Here is an 18,489-nt window from a genome sequence, read left to right on the forward strand (position 1 = left end):
GAGATTGACCATGCTTAATATGTTTAATGCCCATTTACACTTCTGCAAATTGCTGTTCATATCAGTTGTCTATTTTCTATTTACTTTTTATTGATTTATAGAAGCTCTTTGTATAGAGATTATTAAGCTTTATCTTTATAAAATCTATGTATACTCATTTAAACCTTAAAATGCATGATACTTATTATTTTATACAATAAATATTCATTTAGATTTACCTACATGTTTATACCTACTGGCTCTTCAGTCCTTGGATCTCCATCTGTTCATCTTGAATCATTTTTTTTTTCTGCTATAGAAAACTCTCTAGATTTCTTTGTAAGGAAATCTAAATTGACTGCTGGTTATGAGCTCTCCTGATTTTTGTTTGTCTGATATGGTCTTTATATTGTGTTCATTTTTAAAATATATTTTTGCTGGGGATAGAATTTTAGGTTGGCATTTTCCCCCCTTTCAGTACACTGAATATATTATTTCACTCTATCTTCTGTTGTTGCTCATGGGATGTCACCTGTCCATGTACTATTCCTTTAAACACTTTTTATTCCCTGGTCTTTACGTTTTTGGTTTTCTAAAGTTTCACTGTGATGTATCTAAGTAGGATTAAAAAAATTATCCCACTTGATGTTAGTTGGCTTTTTTAATCCTATATATATGTGATTTTTGTAAGTTTTAGAAAAATATGAAATATTATACCTTCCAATATCCCTTCTGCTTCATTATCGTTCTCCCCTCTTCCCGAATCCCAAATTAAATATGTGTTAGCCCTTCTCTGTACTTTTATCCTAACTTCTGTATTTTCCATGGTTTTGTCTCTTTGTGCTCCATTCTGAGTATTTTCTTCTGACCTATTTTCCAGTTCACTAATTCTTTTTTCACCTGTTTGAGATAAAAATACACATAAAATAAGTTTTTGCCATTTTAACAGTTTTAAAATGTAAAATTCAGTGGTTTTCAGTATATTCACAAGGTTGTGTGACTACCACAACTACCCAATTTTAGAACATTTTCATCACTCCAAAAAGAAACACTGTACCCATTAAGTAGTCCTCCCCACCCCATTTCTTCTTCTTCCTGTCCCCTGGAAACAACTAGGCTACCTTCTATCTGTGTGGATTTTCCTATTCTGTAAATTTTGTATAAATACAATCATTTAATACATGGCATTGTATGTCTGGCTTCTTTCACTTAGCATGTTTTCAAGATTCATCCATATTGTAGCATGTATCAGTACTTCATTCTTTCTTTATGACTGAATGATATTTCATTATATGAATATACTACATTTTGTTCATCCATTCATCTCTTGGTGGGCATTTGAGTTTCTACTTTTTGGCTATTACGAATAATCCTTCTATGAGCATTTGTGTATAAGTTTTTGCATAGATACTTGTTTTTATTTCATTTGGGTGTATTTATACCTGGGAGTGGGATTGCTGGGTTATATGGTAATTCTGTATTTAAGGTTTTTTTATTGAGTTTTAATGCTTAATATATTTAAGTTTTTGAGGACTGCCAAACTGTTTTATGCAGCAAATGCATTATTTTACATTTCTAGTAACAATATATGAGGGATTCAGTTTCTTTACATCCTTGCTTACACTGGTTAATTTTCACATTTTGATTTGGGTATCTCATGGTTTTGATTTAGATTTCTCTGGTGATTAATGATATTGAATATTTAGGTCTTTGATACATTTTGAATTAATTTTTATATGCGGTGTGAGGTAGTGTTCTAAATTCATTCTTTTGCATGTGGCTATCCAGTTGTCCCAGCACCATTTGTTAACAGGACTATTCTTATTGAGTGTTCTTGGCACCCTTTTCAAAAAATAAATTGACTATGGATGCGTCAATTTAATTCTAGACTCTCAATTCTGTTGATCAATATGTCTCTCCTCATGCCAATACCATACTGTTTGGATGACTGGAGCTTTGTAGTAAGTTTTGAAGTAAGGAATTTTGAGGCTTTCAACTTTGTTCTTCTTTATTAAGATTGCATTGCTTTCAGGGCTTTTTGCAATTTCATATGAATTTTAGGATCAGGTTGTCTGTTTCTTCAAAAAAAGGCAGTTGGAATTTGGTAAAGATTGCCTGTGATCTGTAGATCAGTTTGGGAACTGTTGCCATCTTAACAATATTAAACCTTCCAACCCAAGACCATGGGACGTCTTTTCATTTATTTAGATCTTTTTTAATTTCTTTCAACAATGTGTTGTGTTTTTCAGTGTACAAGTCTTATGCCTCCTTAGTAACTTTAATTGCTAAGTGTTTTATTCTTTTTGGTGCTACTGTAAATGGAATTGTTTTCTTAATTTCATTTTCAGGTGTTGATTACTAGTTTATAAATATGACTTTTATTTATATACTGATCTTATATCAACCTTGCTGGAGTTGTTTATTAGATCTGATAGTATTTTAGTGGATCCTTAGGTGTCTGTATAAATAGTCTTGTCATCTGTGAATAGAGATGATTTTACTTCTTCCTTTGAAATCTGGGTGCCTTGTATTTAATTTTCTTGCCTAATGGCCCTGGCTAGAAACTCCAGTATGATGTTGAATAGAAAAGGGTAAGAGCAGACACTCTTGTTTTGTTCCTGTTCTTAGGGAGAAAGCCTCCCTCTTTTTTTTCTGGTTAGTCTAGCTAAGCCTCTCTTTTTCTTGGCTAGTCTAGCTAAGAGTTTGACAGTTGTGTTTATCTTTTCAAAAAACCAGCTCTTAGTTTTGTTGATCTTTTCTCTTGTTTTTCTATTTTCTATTTCATTTACTTCTGCTCTAATCTTTATTATTTCCTTCCTTCTACGAACTTTAGGCTTTGTTTCTTCTTCTTTTTTAGTTCCTTGAGTTGTAAAGTTAGATGTTTGAGTTTTTCTTCTTTTTTTCTAAAGTATGCGTTTATAGGCATAAACTTTCCCCTTAGGACTCCTTTTGCTGCATCCCATAAGTTTTGGTATGTTATGTTTTTGTTTTGTTCATCTCAAAGTATTTCTCATTTCTCTCATGATTTCTTTTTGGCCCATTGGTTATTTACAAATGCCATTTAATTTCCATAAATTTTTGAATTTCCTGAATTTCTTGCTATTTGTTTCTAATTTCATTCCGCATATTTTGTATGATTTCGGTTCTTTTAAATTTATTGAGACATAATTTATGGCCTAACATGTGATCTATCCTGGAGAGTACTCCATTTGCACTCCAGAAGAATTTGTATTCTTCTATTGTTGAGTGACGTGTTCTATATATGTCTTAGGTTTTGTTGGATTATCGGTTTTTTCAAGTCTTTTATTTCCTGGCTATTGCCCAGATTATATAATTCAGCAATATGTGGCTTAGAGACTCAGAGGCGTTAAAACAACATATACAAGGTTACCTATTTAGTAAGTGAGAGAGTGGGATTTAGGCCCAGCTGGTCTGATGGTATTTGTGTGTTCTTTTTGTAGTCATGGTATAATTAAACTCTTACCTTTTTTTTTTTCCCCAAAGAGATGGGGTCTTGCTGTGTTGCCCAGGCTGGAGTGTGGTGGCATGATCATAGCTCATGGTAACCTCCAACTCCTGGGCTCAAACAATACTTCTACCTTAGCCTCTGGAGTAGCTGGGACTGCAGGCACATGCCACCATGCCTAGCTAATTATTTTATTTTTTTTGTAGAGATGGGGTCTTGATATGTTGCCCAGACTAGTGTTGAACTCCTGGCCTCAAGTGATCCTCCCTCTTTGGCCTCCCAAGGTGCTGTGATTATAGATGTGAGCCTCCATGCCTGGCCAAGCTACTTTTATAAATTATTTTCCTTTATTAAATAATTTACCTTTGACTTAAATTCTTCTTGAATACATTTTCTTTTTGTGTGTGTATGTATACTGAAAGATTAGTTGCCTGTGTAGTTTAATTTTAAAAAGTATTTCTTAATTCTTTCATTGAACTCAGCCTTTTAATATGAGAAAATTTCTTAAAAAGTCTTTCACTACGAACTCCAAGTCTTTCTTTTTCTCTTTGTGAAAGTGCATAAAATTTGAGGCTTGTAGAGGCTTAGTTTCTCTCTAATGATTTCCATTCAGGTTTAACCTTCACAATTCATTTTAAGTTGAGAGATACTTGAAATGGTTTAATTACACCTTTAACTCAGTAGTAATTGATTTATTATTTTGGTCTCCCTTTATAACGTGAAGCCTTCTAAATCCTCTGTTTTATTTTATAGCCTTTTAATCTTTTTTGCTCATGTAGGAAGTGGTCTGCAGAAGGACCTTTCATTCTCCTCCTCTCTCCCTAATCAAACCTCTGGCTGTGATCCAAGAAGAAATTATGTTATGGGCCAGACTCATTCTCGTGTGTGAGTGTGTGTGTGTGTGTGTAAGAGAATGTGTGCATATGAATGTGTGATCATATTTGTGGGTATGTGTGCTCGTGTATGTGGGCATGTTTGTGAGAGAGTGTGCGTGAGAGCGTGTGTGTGGCGTTCACGCACACTGATGGGGCTGGGGACCTGTGCTGGCTGGAGGAAGGATTCACGTGGGTCTCTTGAGGGCCTTGTTTTAGTCCTTCCATCTTCCCTTTCCTTTCAGACCTTCAATAGAAACTTTTCCCTCTCTTTTTTATCTTTTCTTTTCCTCTCCCTTCCCTCCTTCCACTTCTTTATTCATAAGCCATTTATGGTATGCCTGCTGTATGCCTGGATGCTGTGCTGGGGCTGAGGCTGTAGGGTCCCAGACACTGTTCCTGTTGGTTCTGCCCCAGGCTGGTGGATGGCAGGTAGGCAAAGAGGCAGTTTCAGTGCAGCTGGTGAGTGCTTCTCTCGGGTTCAGTCTGGGCTGCTGACGGTAAAAGGAGGCTTCCCTGGAAGGTTGATGTGTATGTTTAAATCTACGTGTTGTCTCTTCTGGACATTTATCACAGATAAAGTGTACATAGGGATGTTGTGAGCCCTCTAATCTCTGGTTGGCATGTGCAGTGGAAAAGGCATACATCTTGGAATCAGGTAGACTTAGGCTCCAATCCTGGAGCTTTCCCACGATTGCTGGGGCCTTGGCTGGTGTGTACGGTGCCTTCGTATGGATTACAAAACGTGCCCCTATTCTGGGGAGACGAGTTAGTAACAGTCACTCTTTCTGGATGAACGAACAAAAATGTGCTGAGGGCTGACGCAGCCAGTGCCCAAGCACACAGCTGGGCTGGTGGAGCTGGCCCTGGAGAGTTCCCACTCACCCCTCAGGCCACAGCCTGCACCACAGCCTCCAGGCCCTGCCGGGGGCTAAGGCGAGTGGCTTGGTCCCTCCAGGCTGTCACTTCTGTCATCTGTCAAAGGGAGATAAGAAACCGGCCTTTTTCATAGGTTCTGGGACAAGTGCATTTCATACACGATGCCTTAATCTGTGGTGGGTGCCCAATGCTTCCTTATATCCGTGTGCTGTCCAGCCCAGGGCGTGGGATCACACTGAAGCTTGTAGCTGCAAGAGACTATCGTTTTCCTGCAGAACTTAGAGTAGAGGTCAAAGTGGGTTATTTCTGTGCTCTGATATTAACTAAACTAGCCAAAGGACTTGCTATGACATGGGCGTGAAGTTCACTGACTCCAGGGAAAACAGTTCTGGGTTCAAATCCTGCCTCTGCCACTTATTAGTGTTGTGACCTTGGGGCCAATTAATTAACCTTCTTAAGCCTCAGTGTCCTCAACTATATAATGGGGATAATACTAATGCCTCCCTTGGGGATTAAATGAGGAAATGCACGGTGCCTGAGATATATGTGCTTAGTAATTATTAATTATTGCTGTTATTTACATGGCGTTTCCATGGTACAGCTGGTAGAACCACAGGAGCAGGCTTGGGATACCTTCAGCCTCCCCAGTGCCTGGCTTTGTGGAACAGGATGCAGTCTGTCCGCACATAGGGGATGCTGCATTCCTCATAAACCTAAAAGACTCATGCTTCCTCATTTCTGATAAATAATTCATTGACTCCCCTATTGTTTCCTGGGCTTTGGAAATAAATGTCAGGGAGATTGACTGTCAGGGCCCTAAAATGTTAGTCTTTCAGGGTTTTCTGAAATTCTCGAGTTGGTGTGACTAGAGATTGAGCTGCCCCGTGTGAGCGCTGGGAGGCTGGCAGTATCCAGGGTTTTAGGCATAATAAAATTTGTGTGCCCCTAATTCTGTATTGGATTTGCTGGCATGTGAGCTATTTTAAAATGAAGAAATCAAAGAAAAAATGCATATTGAGCTAGAATGAACAAGAATGCTTGTACATCAAGGAATCACATTATCTAACAGTGGACAGACTGGGAAGGTAATAGGTTCTTAAAAGGGATATTCGAAGTTAGAATCTTAATGGTTGAAGCCACAATATTAAACTGTTGCCGTTTATCAGTCACCTCCTGAGAACTGTGCTCAGCATTGTAATGGATTGCTTTTATCAGTAGTGACTCTGTAAAATAGAGGCAATTTAGTGTTTATTTTGCACATTGGAAACTGAGGCTTAGGGGGGATTTGAACCCAGGTCTGCCTCACTCTAAGCCAGTGTTCTCTCTACCACACATATTGGCTCTGTTAAAATGTCTAGAACTGACCTTTGTTATCCATGTCTCAGGGGTATATGATTCTGCAGAAAGATTTTTGATTGGGAATAAGGAAACCCAAATCCTTATTCAGATTCTGCGTTCTCAGCAGCTAGTTCTGGAAAATGTGCCAAGTCACTTGAACCTTTGGGTCTCTTGTTTCTCTTCTTATTGAGGAAATTATGTTTGCTACAGACATCTCTTAAGGTTTTTATGAGGATGAAATGAAACAATAGCTGGGAAAGTGTCTTGCAAACTTGAGTGATGTACAAATAAAGGGCTTACGTTATTAAATTTTTGATGATGTTGGACTATTTTTTTCATACTTCTCATGTATTTTGATTGCATTTAAAAACTTTTGGCTGATTCTTGCTGTCCCTTGCCGGTTTTTGGCCTTAGATCTGCAAGGGCAGTTTTCTGACTAAGAGGAAGTTTTCCCAAACTATGGATTTAGAGCAGGAGTAAGATGACCCTTTCTTCCTGTTGGAAACTCGAGATGTAAGAAAGGCCTTATTTTCCAAATGTTTCTTTTCCTGTCATCAAACAGCTGTCCAATGTGTGCTTATTCATTAAGCGGCTACTCCATATCCAGCTCTGTTCAAGAACCAGTGGGACCTGGGAATTAAAAGCCTGCTCAAACCTCAGGGTTTATAATAAAAAGTGGGGAAAAAGAGAAATAATCAGGAAACAATGTGGATGAGTACACAGCCGGTGTGTGTGTGTGGTTCACGTTATAATGCAAGTCAGGTTGAGGAGGTGGCTGTCCTGCTTGCATGGCTGGGGACAGCCTCCTGGAGGAGGCACTGAGGTTTGAACTGGACCCGAAGTGTTAGGGTTAGAATTAGGGTCTGGGGTCTGATTGGAAGTGCAGGATGTGGTCACAGGCAGGCAGGGGGAATAGTGCAGGTAAGACGAGATAGGAGTTATCTGTGCCTATTTGGGGAAGTCTAGAAAATCGCACTGCATAGTAAAGAGGGGAGGTAGGGGAGCTCTGTGTGTGTGTATGCATGCACACGAGTGTGTATGTGTGTGCATGTGTGTAGCGTGCTCGAGGACCGAGACAACCAGGTCTGAGAGTTGCGGGGCAAAGTCATCCAGAGCACTGAAGGCCCTAGAGCAAGGAATGGTGGTGAGACAAGGGATGGAGGCAGAGAAACCCTGGAGCAGGGGCTTGGCATCGGGAGACCCCCGGGCAGGTGTCAGGGTGGCAGAATTGCTGTGAGAGTGGATAGGAGATTGGACAGACGTCTTTAGGCACAATCCACAGAATTCAGTGACAGACTGAATAAAGGAATTCAGAAGGAGGAAGAGGAATTAATGCTAACTCTACTGAAGTGTATTGATTTAGAGGTTACATGGTTTTCCTTGCCCAGTCCCAAGATTCTCAGCTCTTCCATAAAATATGGGTAGTTGACAGCAGCAGCTCATTTTCAGCACTTAAATTATCCCAAGTTCATTTATGAATATTTCATTTTTAGCTAACTAATTGGTCTTGAGAATCTGAATTATGGATTCAGCAAGTTGGAAGATTAGTTTTGTCACTATCGTGTTTGAGGCTTTCCAAAGCTTTCAGAGCTGATTTTATTTCCTCCTTGCCATTGGATCGTGTGCTGTTGGTCAGTTTTAATTCACCCGGAGTGACTGGGTGCCTGTTGTGCAGGGCACCGGGCTAGGTGCCGAGGTGGGTAAAAAATGGCTGGGCCAAGGACTCTGCCTTCGAGGAGTCTCCAGCCTGTGGCAGGAGACTTGCAGATGACACCGTGCTGTGCTCCTGCACATGGCAAGTACACAGCAGGCGCTGCTGTCTGTGTGCTTTGGCGAGTCTGTGTGGAGGAAACACGGGGACCCTGCTACACTGAGTTTGTCAAATTCAAGGCCAAGGGCACAGTTCTCCGAAAGACTGCCAAGTCTGCCCAAACTCCTGCCACAAATTTGGGGGTCCCCTGCACCACCTTTGCTTCTGACCGGATAACTACAAATTTGGGGGTCCCTGTGGCCTTTCTCCAGTTTGATAATTTGCTAGAACAACTTACAGAACTCAGGAAAGCACTATACTTATGATTATAATTTTACTGGACCAAAAGGATACAAATCAGAAGGAGCCACGGGGAGAGATGCGTAGGACAGGAAAGGTTCCAAACGTGGAGCTTTTGGTCCCCCTGTGGAGTCCTGGACAAAGTTACCTCCTCCTGGTTACAATATGTGACAATACTCAAGCATACTTCTAGTCAGAGAAGCTCAGTCAAGTTTTAACTGGGGCTTGATGACATACTGGCCACATGGCTGACGTTTAGTCCCTGTCTCTCCTGGAGGTTTGTACTAATACCTTTATTCTCCTGTCCCTCCAGAAGTTGGGACTGATGTACCCTGTTCTAAAGTCCCCATCATAAATTCCATTGTTTGTCTGGTGGCCAAAGTTTCCAGGCAGACAAAGGTACTCCAATTGGGAGGGACATCCAGGGGTCTACAGGTCACCTCCCGATAGCCTAGGACAAAGGGCCAGACCTCTCTTTGGGTAAAGTCAGTTCTTCACTGCACAGCTGCATCCTCGTAGAGCATTTCACAGGGGTGGCTTGTATCCACACAGGCAGGATGTCAGAGTCTGTCATCTGGGGTTAGACCTGGGCCACAGACTTCAACAAACTGTTATGTACCATGTTTCTGCAACTCAGCTGATGTGACCTGAGGTGGGTGTTTCATAGCCTCACCGCTAATTCTCTGTCTCTGATATTAATTGCTGCTTCAGTAGGTTGTACAAGCACACGTTGTTGTGAAGAATAATAAGAAAAGCTTTAATGACTTTTAAGAAAACTGTTTTTTCTTACTCTGTACCTTCTGTTTTTTCTTTCCCCCTCCCTCCTCCTAGACATGGGTGGGTTGTCCTGTAAACACAGCCTTTGTTCTCCTCCGGGACATCCAGGGAGGGTTCCAGGGTCTTGTGTCCATTGTTTGCTTCATTTGCTTTCCTGTCATTAAGTACTGTCTCCTCCCTTGAGCTCCCCCCAGGAGATGGGGGAAGGCAGCAATCGTGCTGGCTGTCCAGGTACAAGAGGCTCTGGTTTGAGTCTCTCAGCTGAGACTAGTTGACTCATCCTTGGCATCGCAGCTCAGCAGAAGCTCTGTTGCAACAAGGCCCCCCTTTCTCAGGAAATCTGCCCCATTCTGGGGCCTGGTCTGCCCGAGATCTTGAGGACCCCGTGTCAAAGCAGGCTCCTCTGTCCAGAGCCCCCATTGTTAGGCTGCTCTGTCCCTGCAGTCTCTGCCCATCTCTGTTCCTTCCACTCTGACTTCTGAGCACGAGTGACTGAAAGGATCCTCATGGTGGTAGCAGTGGATAAAGTGGCTGGTGTTTGCTGTGCAGAGCCACAGCTCTAGAGAGAGCAGGAAGGGAACTGAAAGACTTCCTGAGTCTACAGATGAACATACGCCCAAGACGGTGCCAGAACCTAGGACTCCTTCTTAGACATTAAAAGGGGATTGCTGAAATGCCATGCCTCAGCCAGATGACTCTAGCACTGGGGATGTCAGCCAGGCTGGTGGCAGCTCCCTACTTGGCCTGTCTCAGGGTCACCTCTCAAGTCGCATCACCTAAGGCCACGCCTCTGCTCCCTGACCTGCTCTCCCTCTTAATCCCCACCTTCGTTTTGGAGGCGGATACCTTAAAAACGAACGCTAATTAAGAAATGCAGGTTGTAAAATGATTTGGAACTTGCTCTACAGCAGGCTCTGCTCATGCCATTTCAAATCACTAGGTGGCCAGGAAACTTGAAAAATGTTGTTACTGTCTTTAGTCCTATCATTTGTGGCTTTAGAGTGTAATTATTTTTTTCCTTTCTCACCAGGGCAGCTTGACTCTAATAATTACGACTCTTTGAAATTATCGGAATAGTTGTGTAACTCATTAAGAGCATGATAAGCTCAGCATCTTTTGAGAACCCTTTGCAAAGATGTCCCTAAGCAGTTTCTGAGAACTGAATTTCAGTGGAAATGGTGGCTAACAAGGGGGAGGACATGTGACATGGGGGCTGACAGCCCAAACTGAAAATCCTCCCAGCTTTGCAGAAGCAGGATGTGCAAAGGTGCTGAGAAACTGCTAGTCTTGAGTAGGACTATTACAAAATTGATAACCTATCAGTATACAGATGCAGTGAGGATGATTAACACTGAAGATGATTTTTTGCAGCTGTTAATTTCTAGAATAGCTTCAGACTTTTCATTCATAACAAAATGTGAAACCTGAACATATCCTCACACTTGGAAGTTGAGTGCAAGTCCTACACTGTCATCTCGTGTGACTCCATTGTGTCCTCTCGTTTCCTTTACAGAGTTTTTGGTCATGAAGAGGAAGAGAGGCAGGCCTAAGGGGTCCACGAAGAAGCCCAGTGCCGAAGAGGAGCTGGCGGAAAACATCGTGAGTCCAACCGAGGACAGTCCTCCGGCTGCAGAGGGAGGGAGCAGCCTGGCTCCAAGCAGCTTGGAGTGTAGCAAGTGCTGTCGGAAGTTTTCCAACACGCGCCAGCTACGGAAGCACATCTGCATCATCGTGCTGAATTTGGGTGAGGAGGAAGGAGAAGCAGGTACATGCTGCCAAAGGGCTGAACACGTCACTTTCTTACTGAGAGGTGTAGCTACTAATAGCGGTTTTTTACTGGTTTGGTTATTACTTAGGAATAGCACGTATTTATACAGGTCTCATCCATCTGGAAAAGTGCTTATTTTCCTAGTGATTGTTGTCACTGTGAGTCATCTTTGAAATGAACGTGTTATCTAGTAGTCGATGCCCAGGGCGTGTAGGTCAGGGGGATGCGTTAGTAGATGCTTTGGGGGTTGCAGAGATGGTAAAACACCGTTTCTACCCTTGCTGAGCTTGTGTTTTAGGAGAGAAGATCAGGTTTTCAAATGCAGAGTGTTGAAGGATAGTAAATTGTTAGTGGGGGAAGACATGTGATAGGAAGCCAGGAGGGAGCCTGGTGTCACAGTTTGGGTGGCATCTAGACGTCTTAGTCCTCCCTCCTTTAATCCAAATGCCACCCAAACTGTCCCTACTGTGAGGGACCGTGATTGACTAATTAGTGACTGAGAACTGGAATATTGAGTGCTTCCTCCAGATAAGCTTCAGCTCTGAAGCAACTTCTAAAGGAGGCTGAAAGGGGGATGAACATGAGCAGGGAATGAAGTCGCCGTGGGACAGCATGTCTGTAGGAGGAATGAAATAGCAAGGCCGCACTGGAGAGGCAAGGGCCTCTGTTGTTTGGTCCTTGTACCATGTTTGAAGTCTTCAGATTGTACCCCGTGTTTAAGAAGTTCTTTCTGTTTTGTGCTGTGCTAAGCATGTTATGTAGGAGGCAGTTCTGGTTAAGAACTCTGGAATATGGCTATTGGTGTTTGAATCCCAGCACTTACCAACTTCATTCTGCCTCAGTTTCCTCATCTGTAGAATGGGAATAAAAGCAGTACCATCTCATATGGTTGTTTTGAGGATTGAATGAGACAGGACTTAATAAAGTTCTTAGGATAGTACCTGCCATATCAAAAGCACCCAGTAAATGTTAGCTCTTCCTGTTAGCTGTTCGTAGCTATTGTCATCCTTCCTATTTTACAGATAAGGGTATTTAGACCCTGAGAGATTAAGTAATGTGTCCAGGGTCCTTTAGTTGGTAAGGAGACCTGGTCTTTCAACCCAGGATGTCCTACTCTGAACTCCTATTTTTAAATTCTTTACTATAAATGCCTCTCTGCAATGAATAGGACTTTTGGTTTGTAAAACCCTATTACCAGATTAGGTGAATTATTGAGTAACTCATCAACTAATATTTATGAAACATCTAGGTTGGTGGCCAGGGCTCACTGTCAACATCTGTGCAAGTTATAGAAAATACAGGATGTTGTTCCTTCCTTTAAAGAACTCACAGGGTGCTGTGTGAAATCTCACTAGCCGCATGGGCTAATGCAAATAATGCATGAGGATTCAAGCAAGGCAGTGGGGCGTCAGCTGTCCCAAGATGGAGCGTGAGTAATTGCCATGTAAGAGGTGTAGGCAGGGAGTGCTGGGATTTCAGAGGAATCAGCATCTTGTTTCAGAACCTAAAGTCCTTTTGGCAAATAAAGATAATTTTAGAAATGAGGTGGTTGAAGGAGGAAGGATTAGGACGTACCTCCCCTGAACCTGAAGCTCTGATGTCCAGGGGAGTTGTTAATCACTGTATTTCGGTTATGGGGTCTCTCTCCACCTTCTCTTGTACATGCTTGTCTCTTTGTCTCTCTGTGTGTCTCACACGCACACCCCCTACTCTCTTTTTCTGGCACTGTTAGTAACGGTGTTGCATTTTAATCAGAGGCGCCAGCTCTAGCCATCAAGGCAGCTCTGCTGTTTGTAGTTTCTGCCTGAGTTCTTCTGAGAATCCAGCCCTCTCAGATCCTTTGGTGCTGTCTTCTTAAGGAGCTGTCTTGTTTGTGTCCCCTCACAGGGTTTGTTTTTCCTATCAGGTTCCATTTGAGACGCTCCTGGACCTTGTGCACAGTTATGGCTAGAAATTGGGGATTTCACCCTTTTGCAACACCCAACATTCCTGCTTCCCCTTTCTCCAGACCTCAGGCCTAAATCTAACTTTGAGGCTCATAATCAAAAGCACAGACTCAGAAGGTCGGTGGGGCCTGAGGCCATCCCGAGTCTGCACTGCCCTCAGGGCCATCTGTCTAGAACAGTCCCTCAGCCTCTCCCCTTTGCGGTAGAGCAGAGCCTTCCCTGCATGTGCCAGGGCCTCACCAGGCTGATCTTGCCTTGTGGCTCTGGCACAGTGTTCTGTTATTTGTACCAACCATGGTACAATTGATGAAAGCCTAGGCTTTTATCAGTTTTTTGGCAGTTATTATTTTAATAAATATTCCTGTATGGGTATGTATGTGTGCATGTGTGTATTTGTGTGTGTATGTATACCTCTTTGTAGACCTTTGTTCTTATTTTTGTAGGAGAAATTCCTAGAAGCAGACTGTTGCATCAGAAAGTATATTGCCACATTTTTTGCCAGAAAGTTCACACCAACTTAGATTCCAAATGTGGTCTGAGAGTGCCTCTTGGATATTATCAATTTTGTTTGTTTTTGTTTTTAATACCTGTAATGATACCGAAAAATAGGCAGATGAAAGTGAAGATAATCCAAAATTTCACTATCTAGGCATAATAACTGTTACAATGTCTGAAAAAAAGAAGACCTTCTCTATTCTGTGTATACTCACATGCATTTTTCAAAAATGGGATCATACATAATATTCTGTGATTTTTTTTTTTCGCACGCTAATGTGGAAGGTAAATTTTTCATGATAATATTTTTTATTTAACAAGCTTGTTTTGTACACTTTTTGTGTTACAGATACTGTTCTCGGTGTTTTACAACAATAGATCTTTTAATTCTCATAGTAACTTTAAGAGGTATGCACTGTTCCCATTTTATAGAGTGGAAACTGAGGCACAGATAGGTTCAGCAGTTTGCTTAGATCACCCCGCCCGTTAAGAGATGGAGTTAGTGGTGAACCAGTCAGGCTGACTCCAGGCTGTGTACTTTTGACTGCTTTGCTATGTGCCCTGATCCAAAACAATCAGTAAATGTCAATTGTTGTTTTTAAAGCCCGTACAGCATTTCATCATATGCGTGGGCCGTAAATTTTACTTCATCAGTCTCCAGTTGATGGACATTTAGAATTGTTTTAAATTTTTCTCCCTGATTGAAAAACACTACTCTTGTGAATAGTCCTGAGCATGCGTTTTTATTTTATTATTTTTTTTTGTACTTGTGCCATTATCTTAAGCAAGTGCCTAGTAATGTAATTGCTGCGTTAATAGGGTACATTTTACATTTTGACACATTTACATATTGTCAAACCACTCTGCATAAAGCATGTATCAGTTATTTTTCCATCATAGACTATGTCCTCGTATCACCTTCATCCTCTTTATCCTTGGTTGTGTCAGTCTCTGTCCTTGCCAATCTTTAATGTGAATGATTTTAACTGTTTTAATTTGCACCTCTTTGATGACTAGTGGACTATCTCTGTACATAGTTATTAGCTATTTGTGTTTTGTGTGTAATTGAGGGTATCCCTTGTTTCATGCTCTTGCATTTTTGGATTATCATATGCTGAAAATATTTCCTGCAGTTTGCCGTTTGTCTTTTAATTTCCTTTGTATTATAGCATTGTTTGTTTGTTTTTTTTATTTGCTTTTGCATTTTGCTGGAGTTTTAAATTTCTATATTGTCCCTACTGTCAAATGTTTCTCTTAAATTTCTTGCTTTTTTAAAAAAAATTATAGCTTAGAAAACTTCCCCTACACCCCCAAATTATAAAATATATATATTCCCCTGTCATTTGTATGGTTTTATTTTACCTATATCTTGATCCATCTGGAAATTATATTTTAGTATAAGTTTTGAAGTAAGACAGTTATTTAATTGATCCTTGAGCAACATGGGGGTTGGGGGCACTGACACCCTTCCCCTCCATGCAGTTGAAAGTCCACATAGACTCCCCCAAACCAAACTACTAACAGCCTACTGTTGACAGGAAGCCTTGCCAATAACATAAACAGTCTATTAACACATATTTTGTATGTTATATGTATTATATACTGTATTCTTATAATAAGGTAAGCTAGGGAAAATAAAATATTAGGAAAATCATAAAGAAAAGAAAATATATTTACTAGTCATTAAGTGGAAGTGGATCATGATCAAGGTCTTTAGCCTCATCTTCTCATTGAGTAGGTTGAGGAAGAGGAAGGGTTGGTCTTGCTGTCTTGGGGTGGCAGAGGCAGAAGAAAATCCGTTTGCAAGTGGACTCACACACTTTAAACTCATATTGTTGAAGGATCAGATGTTTATATTTGATCAGTAAATACAAGCCAAGGAATTATCGTAATAAATGCAATTTATTAGGTAAAATATTTCAAATCATAAAGTCTATGGAGAAAATAAGGTCCTGGCAGTTCAAAGTCTAAAAAACCTTTAAAAGATAAAGTTTTATATTTCAAAGTAATTATAGATTCACAGAAAATTGCAAAGATAGTACAGAAGGGTCCCATATGCCCCTCACCCAGTTTCCCCGGGTGGTTACACCTCATACAACTATAGCCAGTATCAAAATTGAAACATTGGCTGATGCATGTGGCTTGATGCCAGCCTGCCGCTGTCACGTGTAAACTGCATATAGCCAGCACCACTGTCAGGAGACTCCATCACTGTAGGGCTGTAAGGCTGCCTTGTGCTACCTGCCTCCCACCTGGAACCCCCATCTGCTGTCTGGCTCTGTAATTTTGTCATTTCAAGAATGCTGTATAAATTGCATCACATAGTATGTGACCTTTTGAGACTGGCTTAAAGATTCCCTGTCTTAGACCCAAGTTCTAATTTTATGATTGAGGAATTTGAGGTGTGGAAGTGATGATTACTCAGAGTCACATGGCTCATTTGGGGTAGGTTGGGGTCAGATCCATGTCCCCCCCACTCCTACCCTGTTGCTAGTCTGCTGGACCACATTTATATCTCAAAAATAGTCTCATTTCTACCTCATGTGTGGAGATTTTATTCATTTCAGTGTATCTCTGTTAGATTTTTCTCTAACCTTATGAGAAATGAAAGTTCCACCCTGTGTGTTTCCCGATGTTTATTTTCCACTCTGTGATAATTAGGCAGTCTCTTCAGCAATGACAGACAGGCACATTCCCTCTAATAAGATTATCAGCTTCTTCCAGTAATAAGCTGTGTAGAAAATGGCCTCGCATTCCATTGATTTGAATGACCTAAATGGACTTTAACATATACCAAATGGAAAGGTAGAAGCTCTGGGTGTTTATCCCTTTCTGGCCACTGTTGAAGCCTCTGAAATATCAGAAATGACCTTATGCCCAGCTGCCTTGTGGCTGACATCCATATGATTGCACCATATTCCCTAGTTTGCCAAGCACAATATTATAATTTGGAAAATGTTCGTGTAATTGTTTTAATACATGCTCTGTCAAGAGCAGTCTAGTGACATTTCAAACAATTAACCTTGGCTCCATAGCTTGTTAAAACAATTAGAAGAAAACAAAATAAGCTTTTCCTGTATCTTCAACCATGGCAAGTTAAAATAACACTTTTGATATGTATTCAACATTTATTTATTTTATTCTGCATTTGAATGGTGAAAGAAACCAGGAAAGATTTTTTTTTTTCTTGCCGCTATGTGGAACAGCTGGTGTTTTGAAAAACGTTTTACAGCCTACAGAAATCAATATGTCAAGTTTATAAAAGTGACTTCTGAACCTTTCTAAGCTTGTTATTTCTGGGGTCATTTTATGCAAGGAGAGTAGTGAAAATTTCCTCTTATTCTTGTTAAATTCTCCCAATAGAAGACAAGGCATTTATTTTATGGTCTTACCTAAGAGGCACCTATAATCTTCATGAAGATTATTTGCAATAGTGTTTTGAGTCTCTGTCTTCTACTCTATTTGCGTTAGCAAAGCAGCTGACTTGATAAATAGCTGTTACGATTGAAAATGGTTTTGAGTGTGTCGTGTTTGAAAATTTGTAGGTGAAAATGTCAGTCTGAATACCACACTTTTCTCTGTGGAAAGATGTATAATGGTAATGTCTGTTTCTTTCTGCTGCTCATAAACCCTTGTTTTTGTCTCTGCACTAATGAGGAGAGTAGGGGCCTGGAGGTCCCTGTGCCTGGTTGTGGGTGTGCCTGTGAGCATGGGCATCTGGTGGGGCACAGTTCACGTTCCCTTTCTGTGACCCACTCTCCCACTGCTCCTGCCCCATTTCCTTTGTAGCTGGTCCTCTTCTGCCTGTCACGTAACTGTCTCTGCCACTGCCACTGAGGGCAGACCAGGTGATGCCCTGATAGCAAAGCTGCCCCAGAGGGCAGAGGCTTAGCGTCACCATGCTCGCTTTCTTGTGGGACTGCGTGTCCGCTGCAGGTCCTCAGGGGGGTCTGCTCACTCAGGCACCCGGCTGGAGCAGGCAGCCACCGTCTTGAAAGTGGCAGGAGGGGAAGAGAGCCCTGGGTGGTTTCACCGTGGCCCACACAGCTCATTTGTCATTTCTTCCCCACACAGCTCATTGGCCAGAAGGGATCACGTGGCCCCACCTGACTTCAGTGGGCCAACAAGTGCAGTCCTTCTGTGGGGGAGAACTGGAAATGCTTGGTGGCTGTCACTAGGGACTGCCATGTGGTTCCCATCCATTTCCATGATTCTACCACCAGCCATGTTCTAGCGTCCTCCAAGTATCTTCCTTGCCCAGGTTTCAGTTTTCGTGTTCCCCCGGGCAGTTTAAGCTGTACCACATATTCAATACTGAACTCATCTAGCTCCTTACAGGTGTTCCTCCTAGATTCCATCTTGGTGACTGGCCCCACTATCCATGTCTCTGCTAGAAATGTCCTTGTCACCTGTCACATGCCATCACTTACCATAGTCCATTGACTTTACCTACTGAATATTTCTCCAGTTCTTCTTCCCATCCCTGCTGCTGTCTTTGTGGGCCAGGCACCATCACGTCTTCTGTGTACTCTTGTGAGAGCTCTGGTCAGCCTAGGCACTCTAATCCATGCTCCGTGTACACCACTGGTTTGCAAATATTTAGAGGGATATATACCCAATATTCATTTATTTACTAATAAGTTACATTTTAAAAATTTAATACGTGTCTATAGAGTTCCTACTATGGACCTGCCACTTTTCTGAGTGTCTTACAAATATTAATTCATTTCCTTTTCATAAAATCCCTATGAGGTAGTTACTGTTTTTATTTCCATTTCATGGATTAGGAAACCAAGGTAAGCATTCTGTCCATTCCCATTTCATGGATTAGGAAACCAAGGTAAGTATTCTGTCCATTCCCATTTCATGGATTAGGAAACCAAGGTAAGCATTCTGTCCATTCCTATTTCATGGATTAG

General features: G+C 41.4%; 1 protein-coding gene across 12 annotated transcripts in view; it reads left to right on the plus strand.

Moving 5' to 3' along the window:
* Positions 1-18,489, plus strand: part of ZFAT (zinc finger and AT-hook domain containing) — a 296,047-nt gene that overhangs the window by 139,362 nt on the left and 138,196 nt on the right. For all 12 annotated transcript variants that reach the window (XR_006737368.1, XM_045561493.1, XM_045561492.1 and 9 more), the window contains one exon: positions 10,875-11,126. Coding sequence is in view for 11 of the 12 variants with exons in the window: in XM_045561493.1 (XP_045417449.1) it covers positions 10,875-11,126 (252 nt within the window). In the remaining variant the exon portion in view is untranslated. The remainder of the gene's footprint in view (positions 1-10,874; positions 11,127-18,489) is intronic.

This window comes from Lemur catta, chromosome 9 (genome assembly GCF_020740605.2).
Source record: "Lemur catta isolate mLemCat1 chromosome 9, mLemCat1.pri, whole genome shotgun sequence".
Lineage (NCBI taxonomy): Eukaryota > Metazoa > Chordata > Mammalia > Primates > Lemuridae > Lemur > Lemur catta.